This window comes from Vulpes vulpes, chromosome 8 (assembly GCF_048418805.1).
Source record: "Vulpes vulpes isolate BD-2025 chromosome 8, VulVul3, whole genome shotgun sequence".
NCBI classification, from domain to species: domain Eukaryota; kingdom Metazoa; phylum Chordata; class Mammalia; order Carnivora; family Canidae; genus Vulpes; species Vulpes vulpes.
The window spans coordinates 110,060,353-110,074,347 of NC_132787.1; the positions used below are offsets into that span (position 1 = coordinate 110,060,353).

Genomic DNA, 13,995 nt, shown 5'->3' on the forward strand with positions numbered 1-13,995 from the left:
GGTGACGCCGCGGGGATGCGTGGCAGCGCTGCGGACAAAGGCCTGTACCGTCCCCCTGCCCTCAGAGGGGGCGTGCGCAGTCGGCCTCAGAATTGGAATAACGATGTGGCCACTGTGATGTATCTTTGTGCGTAAAGTGCCACGTGGGCCAGTGGGCGCGTGGGCAGGACACGAGGGGCAGGAGGCCCTTCCCCCCTGCTCGCCGTCAGGAGCCCCCATCTCTCGGGACAGGGCGGTGCTGCCTCAAGACGGCCCCAGTGGGTCTCACGAGGTCTTATCAGACCCCCAGGGGAAGGAGCCGGAGGCCAGCGTCCTGAGGGCAGCGTCTGAGCAGGGCACCCCGCCGGCCCTGTGTGCCTTTGGGTGAAGCCAGGTGTCTGAGTGGTTGGGTGGCGCTGCCTTCAGGTCGGAGCGTCAGCTGATCCGGGCGCACACCCTGGCAGGCCACGTTCAGCGCTGGCAGGCACTATTAATACGCTTTCTATTTTTGCTGTACTCAGTTTTAAGGTTTTTTTTTCCAAATAAGGTTCTAACATTTTTGCCTTTTAAGGGAAGGAAACAAAGACGGAGCTGCTTAATTATTTTCAGTAATTATTTTCAACAATATCCTGTGAGTATAGGATGTCCTCTTAAACATTACTGTTTTTTCCTTCTTCCCTCAAAACACCATCCAATTCCCAGCTGGCCAGTTCGGCATCCCTGGAAGGGAAGGGACAGCTGAAGTTCACCTCGGGACGGTGGAGCCCTCACCACACTGGCACCCAGGTGGCCACGGCGAACGACACGACCATCCGAGGGTGGGACACGCGGAGCATGAGGTCAGTGATGGGCGTGGGCTGCAGGCGGGCCCAGGCGCTGCCTCCCGTCTCGGCCCCTCTCTATCCCTCAGGGGGCGGTTCCGAGGCAGGTGCATCTGGGGGCACCTGGCGTGTCCCAGTTGGTCTGGTTTTGGGCAGGAAGGCACACATCTCGTTCCGTTTCTCTGGCCCGGCCGGAGCCAGCAGACCCCCGGGGTGGACGGCATTGGTCAGCTGGTGGTTTACTGTTCCGTGTGGCTGTCCCTTCAGTGGTGGCACTTTGCAGTGAGGGGGACGGCCGGGCTCTCGCTCCCTGTGATCGGCGAGCGCAGGTGGCCAGGCGCAGCCCCCAGGTTAAGTTAGAGGACTGGCCTGTGACCGATTCTGTGCCTTTAAGATACACACCTCTCGGGTAAGCGTAGTTTGTCATGTAAGTCATTATGCGCAGCAGCCAGCAGTTCTAATGGAACAAATAAGAGCGATTTTTCTGTTCCAGGTGTGGTTTGATAGGCAAAGGAGTGATGGTGTGCACATCTGTTGCCATGGCAACGGGAGCCGTGCAATCGTTCTTAAGATACAGTTTACCCCTCAGCACGCTGTAATTTATCACCGAGCTGCAGAGACGGACGTCACGAAGTAACGTGTACTGCCTTCGGGGGGGGGGGGGCGACTTTAAATTTAGGTCTGCGGCCCCTCTGGAAACTCAGCAGCTAATAAATAATCAGTCGCTCCTTCCTCAGGGTGTGTGTGTCTGCTTGAGGGGTGTGTGTGGGGTTTCACGGCCAGAAGCCCAGAGCTGAGAGCCGAGGGCGACGAGCCCGAGGAACGTGCCGGTGCAGACCCGCTTCTGTGGTCCCGAGGCCATCTTTCCCTCTGCATTGTTCTCTAAAGGACGGGAGGAATTTCAATATCTAAAGACAGGACACTGCAGATGGCACACAAAGATGACAGGTGGCTCTGGGCGGTGGCACCTCCGCTCCCCCTGGGTCTGTCCGGGATGACCCCTTGCTGACAGTTATTTCTCCTTTTGAGGACACTTTGGTTTTTACTTAACCAGGGTGCTTTTAATGTTGCTTCTGGAACATGTTGTGCTTTCGTGTTAAAATCACTGCCACCAGGGCACACAGAAAACCCTTGGGCGGTGCTCCGTGCTCGCGGGACTGTCCGCCCGGTGTCCCTGGGCCTGCGGGGCTGTAGTTTTATGCATCTGCCCGTTTCATGTGGCAGGTCTTCAGGTTTGGGGTATCTTATTTTAGGAAGAAGTTTTAGGGTATTGGAAAGGTGCAGGATATAAAAACCGTTTCAAGAGTTGCAGTGGTTTGGGGTCAAGGAGTCCAGCGTGGGAGAAGGTGGAAGGGAGTTTACCCACCTCGAGGGCAGAGCAGCTGCACGCAGCACGACTGTCACATGTGCACACTGATAACAAGGAGCAGGGCCACCCACTGGCTCACCACCGCCCGGAAGCCGGGGAGACCAGGCCGGGGGCCCACACCAGGGGAGGAAATGCACGGAGCAGTGCAGGCAGCCGTGGCCTTGCCCCCTCCCGACCGGGGGCGGGACGTTCAGGTCCAGCCACTGTCCAGCCCCACGGGGTGCCCAGCCCCTCTGGTTTTGGCTTTCTGACAACAGAAGGATCTAGTTGATGGAATGTTCTCATTGTACATCTTTTGAGCTTGGAGCTGTGGAGGTCAAGGTTCCGTTGGGTCCATTCGCACATGTGTGTGTGCATGTGTGCTTTTGGTGCATCTGTGCTTGTGTGTGCACATGAGTACGTGCACAGGTGTGGATGCACACGTGTCTGTGTGCATGTGTGTGTACTGGTGTGTGCAGATGTGCGTGCTTGTGCATCTGTGTGTGCGCACAGGATGGATGCACACGTTTGTGTGTATCTGTGCCTTGTGTTTGCACGTGTGTATGGAAGATGTGTGGAGGTGTGTACGCTTGTGCATATGTGCCTGTTTGTGCACAAGGGCGTGCCCAGGTGTGGATGCACACGTCTGTGTGTATGTGTGTGTACTGGTGTGTGCATCTGTGCGTGTGTGTACACAGGATGGATGCACACGTCTGTGTGTATGTGTGCCTTGTGTGCACATACGTGTATGTAAGATGTGTGCAGATGTGTGTGCATCTGTGCATGTGTGTGCACAGGTGTGGATGCACACGCTTGTGTGTATGTGTGCCTTGTTTGTACATGTGTATGGAAGATGTGTACAGAGTGCTTGTGTGCGTATGGGCGCACACACACACCCGAAGCAGCCGTGTGACTGGTTTTAACACCGCCCTGCATCTCCTGTGTTGCGCCGGGCCATGGTGGAGGCGCCTCCAGTGTTGGCACCGCGAGGTGCCGTGAACGGGTGAAGGCAGCCCAGCCATGACACGCCGTCTCCGTCGTTGGTTCTGATTGCTTTTCCAGTGTCTTCTTCCTTCCCTCTGTCCACGTCTCCCGACACCAGCAGCACTGTACTCCCGGCCTGCCACCGACCTTCTGCTTCCCTCTCTCCGTGTTCTAGAACTCGGTCAGCTCTCTCGAGTCTGTCCCCAGTCCTCATGGCTGTCACAGTCCCGCCGACTTGCTCTCTTCTCGAAGTGCCAAGTCACGTCTGTGACAGCCATGAAGCAGCATTGCCTCTGCAGCTTGCAGGGATCACAGGTGTGCTCCTGGAGAAGCCTGGGCCGTGGGAGAGGCACGGGGGCGGGTGGTAGCAGGCCCCCCCGGCACCCACCGTCAGACCCAGGAGCCCCAGCCTGCATGGCCGTGGCCCAACTTGCAGTCCCTGAGGCCGGCGTGCCCTGGGGAACGGGAGTTGGGCCAGTCGTGGGTAGAGTTGTCCTGACCGCTGCACGTCCTGTGCACGCCTCTCGCTCTCTCCCGCAGCCAGATATACTGCATAGAGAACGCCCACGGGCAGCTGGTGCGGGACCTGGACTTCAACCCCAACAAGCAGTACTACCTAGCCAGCTGCGGGGACGACTGCAAGGTCAAGTTCTGGGACACCCGAAACGTCACCGAGCCCGTCAAGACCCTGGAGGAGCACTCCCACTGGTACGGACTTCTTTGCATGCTGGTCCAGGGTAGGGGGGTCTTATAATTTATTTTGCTAATTCCTTTCCCATTTGGAAAGGCACGGACCAGCCTAGTTTGTGCTGCTGTGAATCGTTCAATCAACCCAGTTTTATTTTTCCTAAAGAAACACTAATCCCAAATCCGAATGTTTATGATTTATAAACATAGGAAAAGAAGAAAAAACATTGCATTCTGTGTTCTCTTGAAATAGTACCAGTTCTAACGTGCACACGCAGCGTGCACAGATGTTCAGGAGGCTTTGCTTGCCAGGCTGGGGACCTGGAGAGCGCCCTGATGCGCATCGGTAGGGGACGGGTTAAGTCGGGCCGTGATACCCACGCCGTGAGCAGGAGGGAGGGGACAGCTCTGCGGGGGCGGGCGGTGCCCGAGAGCCGTCCTTGCTATTTCGTGTTTACCATGTGCCGGGTACTTGGTGCTGAGTTAGTGAGGGGTCTGCTCCAGACCCGCGTGCCCGTACAGACTAGCTTTCTTCCCAGTGAGACGTGTGTGTGTGTACGTGCAGGCTGTGTGCACGTGTGCTTGTGAGGGCGTGAGCATGCTGGTTTGTGCGTGGGCGTGCGTCCCTGTTCTTATGTGCATGTGAACACATGTGTGTGTAAGAAAGTCCTAGAGGAGTAGGAACCGAAGTACCGTCAGGAGCCCTTGCTCAGGCCAGGGTGGGCACCTCTCAGGACGGGTGACTTCTTCGGGTCTGTGTCCCTGATTTCTTTGAATTACTTACCAGAAACCATGTTGTTTCTGGGATCGGGACATTTAAAAACCCGGCCTGCCAGGGTACGGTTCTGCCCAAGTCGGTAGGTTTCTGCGATTGCCGCAGCCCGAGGAGAGGCATCTGCCCCCCGCCCCCCCCCCCCCCAGGCCTCCGCTCAGCTCGCTGCGCTCCCTGGGAACGTGTGCCATGGCCCAAACCCAGAGCGCGCCCCGGCCCCGCAGCAGCTGGTGCTGGAAGTCGCCCTGGGGTTTGGCTCCATGCGCCGGGTCCTCCCTAATGTGTCCTTTGCTTCTGGGGCAGGTGTTGCCGTTAGCGCTTCGGAAAGCCCGGGGGGCGTTTTGAGCAGCAGGCCCTCCTCCCCCTGTGAGGTTTGCACGTCCGCTTGCTCTGGTGTCTGGGTGCCGGGCCTTAAAGGAAGGCTGGAGAGGAGCACGCAGTGGGCCTGGCCCTCTGCTGGGAACGTCCTCGTGTCAGGGCAGGCCCGGCCAGCCCAAGGGTGCCCCGTCCAGGAAGGTCCGCCTGCCGCCAGAACTGCCTCCTTCCCTCCCAGGGTGTGGAACGTCCGCTACAACCACTCGCACGACCAGCTTGTGCTCACGGGCAGCAGCGACAGCAGGGTCATCCTGACCAACATGGTGTCCATCTCCTCCGAGCCCTTCGGCCACCTGGTGGACGACGATGACCTGAGTGACCAGGAGGAGCGCCGTCCGGAGGAGAAGTAAGGGCGTGTGCTCCTGGCGGAGGGGGCTCCTCCTCCCACCTCGCGGTCCAGGTGGCTCTCGCCAGAAGCGTCCGGGTGGGGGTCAGGGGCCCTGGTTCTGGGGCCGTCGGCACTGCGGCGGGGGCGTGGGGGTTGCATTAGGGGAGCTCACGCTGTGTTGCGTCGACCCACTCAGTGTCTGTCCGCTCTCGTCGGACACTGTACGGGAGAGGGGAGGGGCGGTCGCTCGTGATCAGACGTGCTCTTCGGTGGCAGTGAGGGCTTGGTAGTCCCTGGAGCGACAGGTCATCGTCGGCGCCCTCTCCATGGGCTTGGGTCTGAGACGTGTGCTTCCGTCGTTGGCCGGTGGCCCTCCCCGTGGCGGGGCGCGGACTCCAGGTGAGCACGTTCGGCCCCGGCCCTTTGCAGCCTGAGGTTCCGCAGGGAACGTGGGAGACCTCGGTGTCCCAGCAGCCGCGCCTCTTGGACGGGTGGTCTCCCATCGCAGCTGCGTCTGCTCGGGGGCTAGCTCTTCAGCCAGGGCGCGCCCCCGAGACCGCTGGGTTCCTGGGGGCCCACTCCTGGTTGGTGCAGAGCCGGGGCGCCCCAGGCCAGGCGCGACGGAGTGCGGCTGTGGCTCCTGGGCGCCGGGGCGAGGGGGGCAGCCGTGTCGTCCGTCAGCGACATGGAAGGGGACTGTTGTGTTCTGAGTAGACGCCTGCTGGTGAGGGGGAGCTGCGTGCAGCGGGGTCAGCCCCGGGTGGGGGAACGGTTGAGGCCAACAGGCAGCAGGCCTCCCCGACCCGTTCTGAGGTTCTTTCCCCACCTGAGCTGAGCCCCGCTTCACTTTTGAGAAGACAGCTCTGTCCTCGGGCCTTTCCCACGTTCAAGCACGTGGATCCGCAGTCTGGGAACACGGTTGCAGTCGTCTTGGTGCAAACACCTGCCGACTGCCCTGCCGTCGGGGTCATGGGCTCTGGCTCCTCGCCGGGGGGCGGTTGGCACTGTGTGGCCCAGGGGTGCTGCCCTCCACGCAGGCGGCCTCAGGGATGTGCCTGAGGTGGGGAGGCTGGCAGGTGCGGTGGTGCCCCCGTGTCCCCACTGTCCTCCCGTGGTCTGTCCGCGTGACCTGCCAAACTTGGGAGAACGAATCCCCAAGAGGATCCTCACGTGGCGTCTGTAACGCAGCCCCAGTGGGCACGGCGGGTCCACGTCGCGGGAGGGGGTCGATGGCACGCAGAGCTGGACGCGGAGGGGCCTGCGCAGGGTCCGGGAGCACAGAGTGGGGGCCGAGTAGATGCTTTCTGTGAGACGGGAACAAAGTGCCGGGGGGAGAAGCGGCTCCTGCCCTTCTGGGGTCTGGTGTGGCCGCTCGGGGGACAGCCCGTGATGGCCCGTCAGGGCCCAGGGGCCAGGTCTGCTTTCCTCCCGTCACGTGCGGTGTCACATGTGATGCCCCATCGGGTCAGGGTTCCTGGGGAAGGGGCGCAGTCACTCCAGTTTAAAGGGAGGTGACACGGGCGTCCTGGCCGACCGCGCTGCGAAGCCTGAGGCCAGGCCCAGGGGCCCCTTCCTGCCCCGCCAGCGGGACCCGCTGTCCTGGGGTCACGCTGGCCGTCCCCAGGGTCCTTTCTGCTTCTCGTCACTCTTTATTCAGCCCTCATGGGTGTTTGTGGTCACCACCCCCTGCCCCCCGAACCTCGGTGGCCCCGGGAGGTTCCCGACGCCTGCTCTTCACCCCTACGCCGCGGTGGAGGCCCGCGCCCCGCGGCCCTGTGAGCGTCTGTGTGCAGGTGCCGGAGCGGCCTGGCGGCCCAGCGCGCCTGCCCTGGTTCCTCCCATCGCCCGCCCGGTGCGGGGAGCGAGGCCCCGGCCCCCGCAGGCTGCCCCCCGCCTCACTCACGCGTGTCTCTGGTGCCTTGCAGGAGTCAGGAGCCGCCGCAGGACAGCGTCATCGCCACCTACGAGGAGCACGAGGACAGCGTGTATGCCGTGGACTGGTCCTCCGCCGACCCCTGGCTGTTTGCCTCCCTGAGTTACGACGGGAGGCTCGTCATCAACAGGGTGCCCCGGGCGCTCAAGTACCACATACTGCTCTAGGCCCGTCCTGATGCACCTCCTGGCAGGTCCCCGAACACGTGCAGCTCTTTGGAGGTCGCTCTCCAGCGGGTCCCCGTGGGGAGAACCAGGTCGCCTGCCTCTCGGGCCGGCCGGTGGGCGTTAACACCAGGGAGCTCCTGCCGACCGCACAGCCACCCTGCGCGACGTCACCCCTCCCGGAGGCGGGCGTCATCCTCACCTCTGCCAGGTGTGAGCCGCCCTTCCCGGCGTCCACGTCTTCCTGGCTTCGGCTTTCTCTGGTCTCTTTAAGGGTGTTGGGAGTTTCATTAGAAAGAAAAAAATCTTTGTTTATATAACATTAACTCATTTTTCTCTTAAGATTGAAAATAAAACAAGCAAGGCTGTGCTACACGGAGTCCTGGCTCGTTCTTTCAAGACTCTGCCCCACGCGCCTTGTCGCCTGGTTTCTGTGCATGTTCCGTGTCCCCGCCCAGAGGGGGGCCGACGGGCAGACGGGCCCCTGCACCCTGCATCCTGGCCTGACCTGACTGTGCACGGACCTCGGCAGTGACCAGATGGCCCGTCAGCCTGGGCACCCGGTCCCGCGTGCTGCTCCCTACTGGGTCCTGCTCACGTTATGCTGATGGCATTGGACTCATCCCTGGGAGCTGCATCCATGCGCCCGGTCACCCAGCAGCACACTCCCACTCGGGAAATCCCACGTCGAGGTGTGACCCCCACTGCCAGGTGACCCTGAACACCGAGCACATGGACTCTAGCCTGGGCCTCCTCTGTGGGCCCGGGGGGAGGGGAGGGAGGAGGACAGGTGGGCCAGAGGGAGGGGGGAGGGGAGGACAGGTGAGCCCCCAGGGGGGAGGGGAGGGGGGAGGGGAGGTGGGCCCCACGGGGAGGGGAGCGTGCTTCCTCTGGCTCAGGCACCTCGTACGTGGGCATCTCAGACGAAGCCCACAAGCTTTCCCTGGGTCGCTGCGTTCTGAGTGTGCCCGGTCGGCGGGAGGGAGGGCCGAGGGACAGATGCAGCTGCTGGGGCGGGGGACGAGAAGCACCCACGAGCTGCCCGTGGCACCTGGAACGCTCCGGGAGGAAACATGCAGATCGGGGCAGCGCGGCTCCTGTGCTCCCAGTAAAGCCCCATCGGGCGCTGTCAGAGCTTCCTCACCTCATCTGTCATGAGCTGGTGATAGAGATGGGCCCCGGCTCCGGGTGACGATGACCAGTGGGGGAGCCGTCCAGGCGGAGGGTGGGGCCTTGCTGTGCCCCGCCTACAGGGGGCCACAGGGGCCAGGGGATGGGATGTGGGGACAAGGGTGTGTGCGCAGGCCGTGGGCTGCCCTGGACCCTGGGGTGGGAGTGGGGTAGACACTGGGGCAGCACTGGGGTGGGTGTGGGGCGGACCCGGGGGCAGGTGTCAGGGCGGGTGTGGGGCAGGTGTGGGGCAGACCTTGGGGTGGGTGTGGGGCGGACCCTGGGGTGGGTGTGGAGCAGGTGTTGGGGCAGATACTGGGGCGGGTGTTGGGGCAGATACTGGGGTGGGTGGTACTGGGCTGGGGTGTCTGACTGCCAGGAGGGCAAGGCTCTCCCTCCGAGGGCTCCCAGGCGCTCATGGGGCTGGAGTGTTGGGGGGTGCCGTGCCTCTGATGCCCCAGTGCAGCTGCGGGGCTTTGCACCTTGGGGTCCCCAGGCCGTGTGGAGGGGCCACCCTCTGACATGGTTTGGCTTTGAACCCACTTGTGCGGCATCGCTGCCGTCCACCCACTAGGGAGCCCCTGCAGGAGAACGAGCCCCCTTCCTGGCCTGCAGCCGCCACTAGTGCCCAGGACGGGGCTGTCGGGGGCCACGGGGCCCGCGCTGCTTGTTAGTCCTCTTCCGGGGACAGTGGGCGCCCTGCGGGCCCTGGCCCTCCCTGCCGGCCCTGAGCTGGACCGGGGACACAGTGGCCCTTGCACCGCGCAGTCAGAACCCGAGCCCCTGCACTGCAGCCGCCCCCACGGACTCCACGGGCCCTGGACAGACCGACGTCCTGGTTTGCAGACCTGTCTCAGGAAGCAGCCGGGTCCAAGGTGCGCCCCTGGGTGTCCGCGGGGTGGAGCCAGGCCGTCCTGCTGGCCTGCCCAGAGAGCTGCGTCTGCACCTTGGCCCCCTCCCCCGTCCCTACCCCCTCCCCTCCCCCGTCCCTACCCCCTCCCCACCCCACACCCGTCCCCCCATCCCCGGGGCCCCCCCCTTCTGACGTCCTTCCTCCCTTAGCAGGCTGAGGCCCCCGAGGACAGAGGCCCCCGGGATCACCCTAGAGTTTGCTGTGACCCGTGCTCCCTGGACTCAGGCGCTGCCGTCCCGTGGGCCGAGTGTGTTGCTAGTGCACAGGACGTGTGGGCAGCGGCACGTGTGCGCTGTTAGTACCTCGGGCTCTGGGGAGTTGACCCAGGAGGCGGCTGCGTGAGCCGTGGAGCCGCAGGCCCGGCTGTGGGGCGGGCACCCTGGGTGGGCCGAGCACACTCACGACTGCCCGGGGCTGCGACACGCGGCTCCGTGGTCCCTGGGCCCAGGGCACCTCCGGGCCGTGGTGAGTGTGCTCGGCCCACCCAGGGTGCCCGCCCCAGTCCACTCCATGTGTCCACTGCTGCTCCAGGCGCCACCACCCAGCCCATCCCGCTTGGGCCTTCGTGTGCAATGGGGGAGGCGCTGGCGACCTGGAGCTCTGCCAGCCGTGCGCAGCCCTGCCCCTTAGCCCAGCCCGGTCGCCCAGTTAGCGCAGCCAGGGCCGACGCCCCTCGGGCCCCCCCGGGCCTGACCGCCGCAGGGCGTGCGGGTGGCCACCTTGTCCTGGTCACCGCAGAGGAGCTGCCGGTTGGGTTTGCGTGGAAGCGGCGGCGCACATGCCCGTGTTTCTGTCCAGGAGACACCCCGGCCGTGGGAAGTGCTCATGTGTTTCACGCTTCGTCACACCGAGCAGGACAGGTGCGGGGCCGCGAGCGCGTGGGGGGGGGGGCGTCCCTGGTGCAGCCCACCCACGGGTCCAGGCACGAGCCAGCCGCCCCCATGGGCTCACCCCGTCCCCGACTCCAGAATGCCCCTGGGTGACCTTGCAGCGGCCCCTGCCTTCCCAGCCTGGGAGCACCTTGTGCACGGGGTGAGCGTCAGCCTCGGGGACCCATCTGTCACCTGCCCCCTGAGCAGCGCGCGGTGCCTGGAATGGGACGGCTGAGCGCGGGCCGGCGTTGGGCCCCTGGATGAGCGGGAGCCTGCGGGCCACGGCCTCTGTGGGGACACACGGGGAGGGGGACGGCGTAGGAGGCCCCCAGCCGGGGCCACACTCAGTCGAGCCTTCACTCCGCTCCTGCTTCCCACAGGCCTGGTGCTCGCGCTCTGCGGCCTGACCCGGGCGGCAGCCTCAGGCCCACTCGGCGGGTGTCCTGCTCCGGGCACCTCTGAGCACAGACGGATAGACGGGCGCCAAGCTGCGGTCAGGCAGGGGACGTCCCCCGGGCGCCGGTCCCCATGGGGCTGGGCGCCCAGCAGAGCAGCGTCCTCGTGGCCGCACCCCGCCTCCCGGGGGACCAGCATGTCGGGGCAGGATGACGAAGTGACACCGGCCGGGCGGGGGGGCAGTACTGGGCATCGTCGTGAGCTCGCTGCCCACCCTCTGCGGACACGTGAGAAACCCGCGTGCAAGATGTGGGGAGGCGAGGGCGTGCAGGGCTGACGCTGCAGGGTGATGCGCGAGTCTCCCTGTGCGGGCGCCTGGGGGCAGGGGCGTCCTGGGCCACCCCCGACCCGGCCCTCTGCTGGCGGGCTCACCGGGCCTCTGTGACTCTGTGACACGGCCTAGACCTGCTGCCGCCTGTCGGGCCCGGGACCCAGACAGAGGCCCTGAGCTTGTCCGTGCCGCAGGGGCGCGGAGTTCAGGGCGTGTCCACCCTGGTGAGCAGCAGAGTGTGCTTTGCTGCAGCTGAGCCCCCGGGGGGGACCAGACCATCGTCCCTCACGGCCGGGCGTCCTGGACGGCAGCCACCGGGCGCCTAGGAGGGTCCTCCCCACGGCCGTGTCGCGTGGGAGGTGTTACAGGAAATACAGGACGAGGAAGAGCCGCCAGACGAGGAGCCGCCCCAGCGAGGTGGGACCCGGGGAGGCTGCTGGGCCGTGCGCCGCTTCCTGCTGCCCCTGTTTCTGGGACTTGCCGCGCCCCTGCACCTGCTGCCGTCGCCCGGGAAACCCGACCTACGTAAGGGTCCCGGCCGGTTGCGGGGGCTGCAGCAAGCACGTGGTCTCTGTGTTCCCAGGGGGCAGGTGGAGCCTCTGGGGATGGTGTGATGGCCTCTACCTGGGGCCAGGGTGCTCCAGGGAGCAGACCTCTGAGCGGCCGCCCCGTCCACCCTGTCCATCCCGGTGGCCAGGGTGTTTCAGGGTGCAGACCCCTGAGCGGCCGCCCTGTCCATCCTGGGGGCCAGGGTGCTCCAGGGAGCAGACCCCGAGCAGCCACCCCGTCCACCGAGGGTGACAAACCCATGGGTGGCAAACCTGTGGCGACAGGAGCACCTGCCTTCCTAGACACCCGCCGGAGGAACTCCAGGCTGAGGCTCTTTGCTGACGCAGGAGGGCATCTCGTTCAGCGTCCTTGAGGACGGAACGCGTCCATCTAGATGACGTCCCCCTTGAGGGCTCCTGAAAGGCCTCTGCTCCCGGAGGAGTCCCGAGGCCTGTCACAGTGACCCCACGTCCGCGGCAACCGCTCTCCTGTCACCGTGGGTGTATTTTAGATCCCCCATATAAGCGAGATCCTACACCATCTGAGTTTCAGGGTCCAGCTCATATCGATCGGCGTGATGTCCTCCAGGTCCCTCCGTGCTGTCACACGGTGGCATTGCCTTCTTGCTTTGGGGGCCTGGACGCGATTGTGCCGTGGAGCGCAGTGCATCTTGGCCACGGAGCCACCGCGCCGCCAGTCCCGCTGCTCGGCACCTGGGAGGGCAGATCCGCCAAGACCCGACCTGCGCTCCCCCGGGGTGATGCGCACCCAGAGGGGGCCTGCTGGATCGAGGGCTGAGCCTGCGTTTCACTTTTTGAGGAGCCTCGTGTCCTCTCCCGCAGTGGCGATGCCCGTTTGCACCCCCACCGACGGCACACGGCGGGGGGGGGTGTCCTTGCCAATGCCGGAGCCTTTATCTTTCGGGTAACGGCCATCCTGAGGTGGGGGGTGCCCGATGGCGTTTCCCTGACGATGAGTGACGGAGAGCAGCCTGCGCGTGCCCGCGGGGCAGGCGTGTGTCTTCTTGGCTGAGCTTTAAATCCGGTCGCCTGTGTCTCGTGTTGCCCGCGCGCTTGGTGGCCGTCAGCTGTGCCAGGGGCTCGCGTGTTCCAAAGGACGGTCCTTTCTCAGGTATGTGGTCCCGCCCCGGACGCTGCCTTTTCATCTTGAGGATGGTTTCCTGCGCGGCGCAGAGGATTTATTTGCATCAAGTGCGATGTCATACAATTTGCTTATTTTTGCTTGCGTTGCCTTTGTGTGGGGTCATATTAAAAAAGAAAAAAAAAAACCCACAACATCGCCAAAACCGATATCAAAGATCTTCTTCCCTATGTTTTCTTCTAGGAGTTTTACAATTTCGGGTCTTACATTTAAATCTTCGACTCATTTCGAGTTAATTTCTGTGAGTGGTGTGAGGCAAAAGTCCAGTTTCGTTCTTCTGCACGGGAATATCCAGTTCTCCCACCACCATCCGTTGAAGACGCCATCCGTCACCCTTTGAGTATCTTTGGAGACTCTGCCAAACATTAGTCGACCATACGCATTTGGGTTTATTTTTATCCCAATGTTTTATGTATTTTTTTTTAAAAAAAGATTTATTTTTAGGGGGCACCTGGGTGGCTCAGCAGTTGGGCATCTGCCTTGGGCTCAGATCATGACCCAGAGTCCCGAGATCGAGTCCCACGTCAGGCTCCCTGCATGGAGCCTGCTTCTCCCTCTGCCTGCGTCTCTGCCTCTCTCTCTCTCTGTGTCTCTCGTGAAAAAATAAATAAAATATTTTTTAAAAAAGATTTTAATCATTTATTCAAGTGAGCGCACGTGCACATGAACACGTGGAGGGGAGGGCCAGAGGGAGAGAGAATCTCAAGCAGGCTCCCTCTGAGCGCGGGTGCGTCTTTTCAATACCAGCATCGCTCCGCTTTGATCACCGTACGTGGGTAGTGTGATTTTAAGTGAGGAGGTGTGATTTTTTTTTTTTTTTTTTAGAGGGAGTCCATCAAATCTGTAGGTTGTTTCGGGTAGTAGACACATTTTTGCGCTACCAAGTCTTCCGGTTCACGCACGGTACGTCTATTTATTTGTGTCTTCTTCTTCCATTTCTGCCACCAACGTCTTCTGGTTTTCTGTGCACTGAGCTTTTAGCTCCTCGGTCAAACCTATTCCTAAGTGTTTTTATCCTTTTTGATGCTGTTGTAAATGAGATTGTCCTCCTAATTTCCTTGTTAGGTAGTTTGTTTCTGTTGTAGAGAAAGAAATCCAGTTGACCTTTGTCTGTTGACTTCGTATTCCAGGGTCCTCAGGGTTTTCTCTGTGTAATATCACGTCATCGGGGAACGGAGACCCCTTCCCCCTCTTCGTTTCCAGGTTGGATGC

General features: G+C 62.6%; 1 protein-coding gene across 2 annotated transcripts in view; it reads left to right on the forward strand.

Annotated features, from left to right (window-relative positions):
* Positions 1-7,764, forward strand: part of EIPR1 (EARP complex and GARP complex interacting protein 1) — a 122,205-nt gene extending 114,441 nt beyond the window's left edge. The window contains exons 6-10 of one of the 2 annotated variants that reach the window (XR_012003260.1): positions 682-818; positions 3,673-3,840; positions 5,145-5,312; positions 7,220-7,602; positions 7,735-7,764. Coding sequence is in view for 1 of the 2 variants with exons in the window: in XM_072767823.1 (XP_072623924.1) it covers positions 682-818; positions 3,673-3,840; positions 5,145-5,312; positions 7,220-7,394 (648 nt within the window). In the remaining variant the exon portion in view is untranslated. Of the gene's footprint in view, positions 1-681; positions 819-3,672; positions 3,841-5,144; positions 5,313-7,219 lie in introns of both variants that reach the window. The other variant, XM_072767823.1, reaches the window with a different exon arrangement.
* The last annotated feature ends 6,231 nt before the right edge of the window (positions 7,765-13,995 follow it).